The sequence below is a fragment of the Echiichthys vipera genome (assembly GCF_963691815.1).
Source record: "Echiichthys vipera genome assembly, chromosome: 12".
NCBI lineage: Eukaryota > Metazoa > Chordata > Actinopteri > Perciformes > Trachinidae > Echiichthys > Echiichthys vipera.
In genome coordinates this window covers 17,368,606-17,378,962 of record NC_139837.1, presented here as the reverse complement: position 1 = coordinate 17,378,962, position 10,357 = coordinate 17,368,606, and the positions used below count along the sequence as shown (strand labels likewise).

The window sequence follows — 10,357 nt, the reverse complement described above, 5'->3', positions numbered from 1 at the left end:
TTAATCATATAAGACAATATCAGCTGTAGACAGAATTACTGCAAACATGAATACACTCTTACATGTGGATAAATATGGAGGGTGATTAACGTATGAACCTATGAACACGTAGCCGTGCATGTTCCTTCACATTTCTCCTGTGCATGTAAGCACTTCACCGAACAGATGAGCACGGCAGGAGCGGCGTGAAAGCGGTCTCGTGCTACGGGGAATTTCCCGTCCACGTGTCTGAATACGCGACGGAGAAGGCGGGACAAAAACAAACTCGACGATTGGCTGCAGCTTCTGAATGTAAATTCTGAATGTACACCATTGCTCCGCCTCGGCTGTGAGACGCACACAACTCGACGACAGAAACACTCGCGTTTTTTTTAAAGGAGGGTTTATTTACTAACTTTCAGCACCACGCCCCGGCGGCGGAGTCGAGCTGACGTCGGCGAAATGACATCGGTTTGCTGCAGTTCTCCTCACAGAATGGAAGTAGTCGTGGAGGTGATGCTACGGACTAAACTCGCTTGACTTGCCAAGGATATTGAACCCGTTGTCCCTTTTTTTCCTCCGAGTTGCTATAAGACAGCCTTTACAACGAAGCCCATCTGTGTGGTAAGCGCCTCAAAAGCTCCTTTAAATGTCCTTTCTCCTGTGTAAACTTTCCACCGGCACGAGCGTTAAAAAACATCCGCGTCCTCAGACTGGAGCGAGAAACAACGTGTCGTTGTTGTCGTCGAAACAGCTGCAACAGTGTTGCATGTACCACATTTTGTTCGACAGTACGTTCATTTACTGTGTCGAAACGTGAAAGAAGTCCAACTAAAAAACGGAGTTTACTGAAACTCAACCGGTCGTTTCATATAAACGGGTTTGAATTGTACCGGCTTTCCCGGTTTACGGAGCTCAGTCGGTGAATGGACTTTAGACTTGTGGTTTGTTTTTGCGGTCCGTCGTGTTTCAGTCGGCATTCAGTTTTATAATTCTAGTTTTTAGGCTACTGTAGATATTTGTTTTCAAATGTGTGTAGCCTATATTTTAACTTTATTTGACATCATTGCACTACAGGCTATTTTCGCATCCCATTTTCTTTCTGACTTATTTTAGTTTTCAGAAAATCATTTTCTTCCAGTTTAGCCTGTGGATTATTAACGAGATCTTTTTTTTAATTAAAAATAAATATCGCGAGACTCTTGAAACCGCTTTGCACTTTGTGTGTCATTGTAGGTCTGATATGCACAATGTTACATATTTCTTATATAAACGGTTTGATCTGCGGCTTTCGATACTAGTGGATAGAAACTGTGTCCATAACAGAGCACCATCACCCCCACCCCCACTTCTCCTTCCTTCCCTTTTGTTGGGGTTATTTTGTTTTCAGCAGGGGGAGCCACTGTCTGACACAAACACACAGCTCAACTGACTGGACAGAGGGCAACCCTGGATATCTGGAAGTTGAGCTTATTTTTCCCCCCTGAGCCTTCCATGTTCTTACTCTCTGTTTGTCATAACAAAGCATTAAGTGGTTTTACACACAGGGTTTATTGTGAACGCACACAGTATATCGTGAGGTCTGGGCATGCTAGAGGACAGGCCAATCTGCTTATGTTGGGTGAAGAAATGAAAACTCCTTCTCAGGGAGCTGGCAAGCTGACAGACCAGAGTAGGGAGAGTGGCTTAGGATTTTCCTCAAAGACTGTCATTACCCTTTTTCTGTGGACCCTAATTTGGAAGTGTGGTAGTAGTCTAACCCTGTATTACAACTGAACGGTGACTCGGGGGTTAGCTATTGAGGCGACTTGAATTTCACCCGTATTTTGATGACTTTTTGACCCACTATAAGATTCAGTGCATCACTGACAGTGGATAGATTCCCAAGTGCTCCTTAAGATACTTGCCACACTGCTGCAGAGTTGTTTTCGTGATTTATAATCGTGCATTTTGAGTATTCCTGCCATCAAGTGAACATGTGTAGGTTTATGATATCTAGGCCCTATATGTGCCCTGAGCACTGAGACCTGCAGTTGCTTGCTGTAAAAGTACCTGATACAAGTATTATAAGTTAAACATGTGACATTTGGCTCCTGTCCACAAGGCTGCTTAGCACAGACAAAAGATTTAACCTCTCATTTAACCTAGTCAGCCAAACGCCAATTTATGTAAATGTAGCTCAACTGAGTCTCCTAACCGCAATGGATTGTGTGGTTTCATCAGTGAGATGAACAGAGCCATTTGTCTGAATAAGCACTGAGATTATTCAGACAAGTGAAGGCAGATCGTTTGCCTTCTTTCTTTTCCCCAACTTGTCCAGCGGGGTTTTATTGATTTGGGGGCACTCATAAACCAGACAGGTTGTCTATAATAATAATGAATGCTTTGGAGGAATGAGCGCTTAATGAATGTGTGTGAGATCATCCCATCGAGCCTAATGCAGACTCGTCCAAGGTTACAAACATCATTAGAAGGGAACTTGGATTGCCTTTCAGCTGTATCTATAACATGTCCTTCTCTGTCCTGTTTCTTTTAAGGCTGCTCATTTCATAGTGCCCCCGTATGGACGATGAGGAGGATGATGTGTTTGAGCCAGATCCCCACTGCTGGCGCACCACATTCAGGGAGATAAAGTGTGAAGACCGGGGCACACAAACACCTGGCCCTGCCCTGGCACCCAACAACGGCATGCTGCCCTGTGGAGTGGCACAGGAGCCCAGACCACTCTTCTACGGTGAGGCTTATGACATACCATTTCAAAAGAGAATAAGGAACATTGCCTTGTGCGTGATAAGCAGTGTTATAAAACTGAAGCGCCAAACTATAATATGAGACCTACTGTGATAAAAGGGTAACAATGTTACTGCACTGATCTCACCCCCGGCGCCTGATAGTCGTGATCACAGTGGCTTTTATGGTGTGTGCAGTGTACCCAGCTGCTTTGCTATTCAAAAGGCGCCAGACTGGCACTGTGACTGAAAGGACGTGACAGAGGTGGTTACCTGCGTAAGCAGCAACTGCACAGAGAAGTGTTTATCAGTGACAGTTACATTGGTGCCATATACAAGTAATCATTCCAAAGTAGTGCCATAACAACTGACTGACCTCAAATCTGTGTCCTGTGAGTTTGTTCTGTGTGAGTGACTTATGAAACACTTAAATGACTCACAGTGTTTGATTACAAAAAAAATGCAGCTGGGAAAGTTGTGGTTAAAGCCAAGCAATCTTATTGGTCAAAGACACGTTTAGCGATACTTGGCTGCTCCTTGTACCTGCATCATCACAGTTAAATCACCCTGTCAGGGGTCATTGTTTTACTTATATTTTTATACGGTTGTTGACAAAATAATAAGTCTCAGCCTTGACACTCAACAGGCAACGCAGGTTTTCGATTGCACTTCCCGGCACACTTTGAGCTTGTTGGAGATCAGGAAGTGAGGCAACAAGAAAGTGAAGGGGAACAAAACGGGATGGAGCAGCTACCCCGGCAGCAACCTGTGGCCCGCAGTGTGGAGGCCTGCATTGGCCAGAAACTCCAGCTGATAGCAGACCAGTTTCACCGGGAACACCTACAACTGGTGAGGAGGAAATATGCATCCTGCTGACTTTACAAACTCAAGACAGACTTCTTGGTCTCTAGTTTGATGGCAGTTAACAAGCACAACTTGTTATTAATACCACGAGCAGCCCTTTATGACGTGTTGTGTGCCAGTTTAATGGATTGCTACCTGTGACTGCCACCAGGCAAACACATATCTTTTCTTTCTGTTTTATTGATAGCATGCAGTTACACTCAAGTTGAGCTGGCAAAATAAAATGCCATAAAGCCAGGATTATACAAATGAGACCCTGACAGTCCCCTTAATATTATACTGATAACCATATAAGAAAAACACCTTAAACACTTCTTGGTTCATCACCTTTATAACATAGTAGTAGTAAAGAAACAGTGAAGGATTCCACACCTCATTATTTCTTATGCAGGAGGAAATTTGATTTGCAAAATAAGCTACTGTAGAAACCATATACTGCACATGAACCGCTAGAAAGGTTAGATTTTTACTAGCCCCTGGATTACCATGAGCTGTATGCTCCTTTAAATGTGCTTTGTTTAGTGTTGTCTCCAGTTCACTGAAACATAATGTTATATTTTGTTCTGATTATTATATCATTAGCTTATAGGTCTTACATGGATAATCAATGTTGTTTTTTATTTTTTTAACGAGACCGACCTTTTGTTTCCACTGGCTTTACGATGGTGCCATGCTGCAGATATAAGCATAACTCTATTGCCATCAAACTAGATCTTGTTGTGTTTCTTAATTTGTGTCAGGTTAAGTGCAGAACACCCTTCACACAGTTTTGTATGATATTTGGATCCCATGTTGATCTAACAAAGATTTATGGTGGGACTAGTTTGCTCTCTTTTATTGTTTGCTCCATATTTGTTTTGGAGAGACTGTGCACATGCAGAACCTACAGAGCCCAGTGTTTCACCCCCTTCTACACCCTCAAGCCAAAAACATTTCTGAACAGGACAAGGACAACCCCTCCCCCTACCTCGCCAACCCCAAGCCCTCCCCCGACCTTCTCTTCCTGTTTATTTCTCTCTTTTCTTCTGTTTCCTCAGTGTGCTGTGGAGGCAAGTGGCACGGAGGATGCCTGGCCTCAAACAACAAATTACACTGGTCAGGGTGACACAGTCCACTGAGTCCGCATGCTGCATAAAGTTGTTTCTATGGGGGAGTGTTGTACAACTGTGACACACTGTTGTTTCAAATATATACAAACCCTCATGAGATTTTCTGCAGAGTCTCTTGTTGCACAAGTGGTTAACAGTCAAACACACATTTATTCACACGTGCACATTTAAACAAACACACACACCGATTTGTCCAGGAAAAAGCAGAAGTGGCGGGAGAAGGTAAACATGTTGTAACCCAAAGCTCAGCGCGTGAGCACCCAGGGGGACAGCTGTGGTTCCAGGGAGTCACCAGTCAGCCTCTTCCCTAGGCAAGGAGCGGCCACAGGAGACACCCAAATAAGAGGTCTATACAGCCACAGACAGGGGGTGGGCTATAATGATGGTATAAGAATATATTTGAGAAAAGAATGTTTGGAAATGAACCTCAAATGATCAAGTAACAACCATCTTCAGTTGTCTTAAAACGTCCCTTTCGGGAAATGGGACCCTCCCTGCCCTGCAAGTGATATCACTTTTTTTTTTTACTTCTTACTCTGAAGTGCAAGACAGTTTCTGATTTTTCTCTTGTGCTTATCAAGTTATTTATACCCCCCGAGCTCAACATGACTCATGTATTGTGACAGTGACAAATGCATACAGACGACCTGACAGTCAGACAGAAGGGTTTCTGCAATGTGTTTGCGCGTCTGGGACTTACTGACGCACAACAGTGGCGGGCATGGGTCAGGGGATGAGGAAGTGGCTTGTGCTGCTTTTGCTGGTTGAGTAAACAGCAGAGAGGACGGTCCAAGTGAGAACGACCCTGTGAAGTCATATCCTGAAGCTACAAGTGACATGGCACAGATACACTGATATTGTGATAGTGAACGAACAATTAAGAGAATTTTATTTTATCCTGTATCATGAAGAGAAGGGGGAATTCTTAATGCTAACTTGCAACTTGACTTCTGTATTAGGTGTGTTTCTGCAAGTGTGTGTGAGTGTTCAGAGTCTGTGGCTGGCTGTTGCTGAGGGATGTTTTTACAACCCAAACACTGATGTGCGGTTTTGGATGTGTGCAGTCACTGCAGTCTCTGTAATTGCTATTTATGTCTCTGTTTGTGCAATTAATTGTATCATGCGTGCGTGTGTACGTGCTCATGCATGAATACACCCATACTTGTTTTTCTACATTTAGCTGACTCTCACTTCTCACTATCACACGGTCTGACGGTCAATACAAAAAACCTTCACTCCAGAATAGTGTGACTGTTTGTCAGGCTTCATTCCTGTCTGCTCCTGTCAGTAGGCGATTGCAGTTATTCAGTGCAGACACTTGTCCCTGAGCTAGCCAAGTGCCTTTGACTGTCATCATCTTGATGGATTTAGGAGCCATGTGGCCGTGAGTGTTCTCCATGGGAGCCTGTGGCCCCTGGCGAGGAGGGATTAGGTAGCGAAGGAGTGCTAGTGGATGCTGACAGATAAATTGCTCCTCAGTCAGAGAGGGCTGGAGGGAACGCTGAGGTCCCCAGAGGATGGCTGACATTCGCTGGCCTGCCATTTGAGACAAGGCAATAATGACAGTCACAATGGCAGGAAGACTGCTCCAGCCTGCACAGGGCAAGGAGCAGAGTTAGGTTTCATCCTATGTTTTTTTTAAGAGAGACGACTTCTGGTGCTTTCGATAGGAGGTGTTGAAAGCAGGGTTGAATATCGCCTCTGTGTGTGTGTGTGTCTGAGAGTGTGTGTGTTTGTCTGCACGCACACTGTGTTTGTGGCTTTATCTATTCACTGTTCCAGTGAGGGCATGGTACTCTCTCCTTTCAGCTTGTGTGGAGGGGGGAGGAGTGGAGTTGCACTAGAAATAAAAACATACGGAGATGGCTTTGGATATTTACTTTTCATTCATTGTTCTGTGATGATGTTTGTTCAAAGTGATGTCCATTTGTGCCGCTCTCTATTATCCAATACCACTGCTCTTTGTTTGTATTTTTCCTTGGCTCCTTGTCTCCTCCCTGATGATGTGACTTATCCAGAGTTTCTCGCTATTGAAACAGAGATAAGTCAGAGCTTCTGAGCAGCTGGCTTGACAGACAGCCAGCATGGGACACTGATAAAGCACATCAGGCTAGTGTCAGAGTGACGATAGCGAGCATCTGGCTAGACTCTGCCACTCTATTGCGGGCTAAATTTAGAGTCTCATTTTGACAGTTGGTGGCGTGACTCATGAGTCATGACTAAGTTGCAACAGGACTGTGCACACCTCTTTTCTCTCTCTCCCTCCCGCTCTCTTTCTTTCTTTCATTCTTTCTCATCTTGATAGAATGGGGGGGCAAAAGGTCACCGTCACAGGAACATTCTGTTTCTGTTTATGAAGATTAATTGCTTCTTGCGCAGCTTGTAGTAAACACACAAGCTTTGTGGAATGATACATCCTTCAGTTGACTCCTTTTACTGCAACTTTTACTATCTAATGCAGAAACTATAAGCATCATTAAGTATTTCACATGTTGACATACAACATACATATAATAGCACATCTGCAGTCATTCTGCCAACCTCTTCTTGGATGACAGATTTTTAACTTACTGAAGTCTTTTTTTAATTAAATAATTAAGTTTAAAATGTAAAAGTCTTAAGGCTCGCCTAGTCGAGCCATGCTGGCTGCCAGCTCTTCCACTCTGTGCTGCATATACATATTGCCTATCTTTATATGAGGCAAACACTATGCTATTATTTTGTCCTTATCAAAATATCCCCAGGCAAGATTTAGATATGACATACAACAGAGAACTAGTTTTATCAAGACTCCCAGCCCTTTTTTTTCACCTCTCCATTTTTCTTTTGAACAAAGAGCGAGTAAGAGTAAGCCTGTAGTAACATACACCCATTCTAGTTGGAACCTGGCAAAGCTTATGTTACACTCTGCAATGTCCACCACAAATTGATAAGAGTAAAGAAACACTGCTTATCACAATGGCAGTTCTTGGCTGCTAACTAGGTCAATGTTTGGACACAACCTTAAGAGTCATGTAAATATGGTGTATCTAATCTCTGCCTAAAATATAAATAAATATTTTTTGGCAGAATATTTCCAGAAAAAGGTAGTAGACTTTGGTGCATTGTCATGAAAAAGTCCCCCTTAGTTTACAACCCTTATGGTCTTAAGATAGCTGCAACATTATCATCAGACATGATGGAGTCTGCCTTTCGTCTGCAGATGAGCTGTTGGACTACTGTACCTCTCTCTCATGCAGATACGTGTTTTCCAGAGAGCTCCCTAATCCCATTCAGTGCAATTATCTTATCTCAGCCTCTCAATGGCAGAGATAACATTATCCCTCTAATCACACACAATCCAATTGGCTCGCAAACCCGAGAGAGTCTCCTCCTGAGCAGCCACTGGCTGCTGGTCTCCCCCAGAAAGATTAGAAAGTGTGACTGCATGATGAATGTGTTTATGGTTTGCCATGTCTGTTGGGAAGCCCGGATTGTGTAGGGATCCCAAACACAAAGGGAGGCCTCTCTAATAAGTATTGCTAGGGACAGAAGCAGACTGTTGTGAAAATATCAGTGTGGTTCCGGTGTCTAGTTATGTCTAACTTACTCAGTTGACCCTCTTCACTGTGCTCACTGTCAATCAGCCCATATCACAGACAACACAAAGTAAAGCCCACATGGACAGCCCAAAACTAGTGTCTGTTTCTTGCTGTGTATTTTACTAACTTTGCAATGTTTTATCTCCGTTTTTTGCTTCAGTATCATCGAAACCAAAGGAACCAGGGGTGGATGTGGTGGCGCCTGGCCGCAGCTCTGCTCAACCTTCTGTTTGACAGGGGGTTCATTGCTGGAGGAGGTGGAGCAGGACGGAGGTGAGGGGGTCTACCCGTCTCTCTGAGGAACTGGACTCCTAATGGCACTGTCAAATTTAACACGGGTCTGTTTTTTGGGGGGGGGGACAAAAGGTCACCGCGGGACGGAGACAACCAACTTTTATACAAGGTCGTGTGTTTTTTTCTTTCCAAGAAGATGCCATGATGCTCCGAGATTCCTCACCTGGACAATGTTCATATTTTGGTATACGTGTGGTGTAGTAGTTTTGTACAGTACATTGTGCTTGTTAAATTGTTTTGCACTTCATCATGTATCCATCTTAAATGACCTCCATAGACCCTGGGAATGCCTTATTCAATGTCTTCTGCCAGAATGAGTATTGAGCAATTTTTGAGATGAGGCAAGATGAGATGGTTTGCAAATGAAAGGAAATGTGGTGAAGTGTCCCTGGTAACCAGACAAATTGATTTACTAATTTCCAAAGAGGCAACTTCTCAGAACAAAGCATTTTGCACCTCACCTCAATGGAACATTTATCTTATTTTCTTTATTTTGCTCTGTGTTTTTTCTTTTTTTACTCCTCCATTTTCTTCGGTATGGTATTACATTTGAATATGATCATTCAGAATACCGGGAACAGATTTCTGCACATGGAAAAGTCTGCACAGCTTAACTTGTAATCTAAATCGTTTTTTAAATATGCACGGAAGTTTTAAGAAAGGCATTTCTCCAGTCGCATGCTGCATGTCAAACAGTAAGAGCAATTTGATGAGTCATGAAGCATCAGGGTGGAGTTTGCAGTACTGAACATCAGTGACTGGTCTAACAAGCCTGGTGACTGTTAGCAAACCTGTGTTCAACATCATATAACAGCTAATATTGATATGAGCAATTAGGATTATTGACACTGAAAACAAATGTCAAGAAAGCAGTTAGCTTTAATAATTACGTGTTAGGGTTGATTGTGTGTGCATAATCAACAGTGGAATGAGTGTACTGAATCAATATTTTAAGATCAACACACTGTTATATATTTTAGGCTACACCCAAACATTCGAAGAGATCACCTTTATTGACATATATGACTTATCACTACTGTTGCTGACCATGCAACTCCCCTTATTGTATTATTATAAAACATTATAAGTTTAGGCTGATGGATCTACAGCCTATTACCGGGCAGCTGGATGTTCCATGAAAAGATATTTAAACTAAAGTTATGTGGTACTGACTTTTGCATGTGCCTCAGAGGTCTAGCACCTGTGCACTAAATTCTAACATTTGAGTAAAGCCTGTTGTGCATTATAAAGCAAATTTAAGTATTCTTAAATTTTATATTTCTAAATGGTTTAAAAAAAAAAAAAATTGGCCAAGACTACCAAATTATCCAAATTTTAGTGAGAACAGATAGTCACTCAGTTGTTCCCACATTCATTCTCACATTCAAGGTATCCCTGTGTTTCCATGTGTTCTTTTCATGTGATTGTTTTCAGACCTCCATGCCCTTGAAGTGGAGCTGTGGATCCACTGTTTTTGCACTAGACGTACACCCTTCAAGAGTTCAGATTGTTACCAGGCTAACCTCTGTCTTGTATGAAGGTTTTCAGTTATGACTTTTGTTTTCTCGCCACAACATTTCAGTTGTATTCGCCCTCATGTCCAAGACAAATAATCAATGTTGAGACCTGACTGAATGCAGTCTGGGATCTGGATTGGATTCTGGATATTCCATATACCAGTGTTTTTAGGTTACAATAGAGCCACGCACCTCCATTGAGAGGTTTCTGTCCCGGTTTGTTTTTTTCTCAACCCTTGTGTGTTCTGAACACCAAACAATACTGCATAATCAATCTGTGAAAC

The 10,357-nt window shown here is 42.8% G+C and overlaps 1 protein-coding gene across 1 annotated transcript; it reads left to right on the top strand.

Annotated features, from left to right (window-relative positions):
* The first annotated feature begins 466 nt into the window (after nucleotides 1-466).
* Nucleotides 467-8,766, top strand: bmf1 (BCL2 modifying factor 1). The gene is made up of 4 exons (XM_083924802.1): nucleotides 467-603; nucleotides 2,517-2,713; nucleotides 3,355-3,557; nucleotides 8,423-8,766. Exons 2-4 carry the CDS (start codon nucleotides 2,542-2,544, stop codon nucleotides 8,537-8,539), a joined length of 492 nt encoding a protein of 163 aa, XP_083780928.1. The 5' UTR covers nucleotides 467-603; nucleotides 2,517-2,541; the 3' UTR covers nucleotides 8,540-8,766.
* Nucleotides 8,767-10,357: the final 1,591 nt, after the last annotated feature.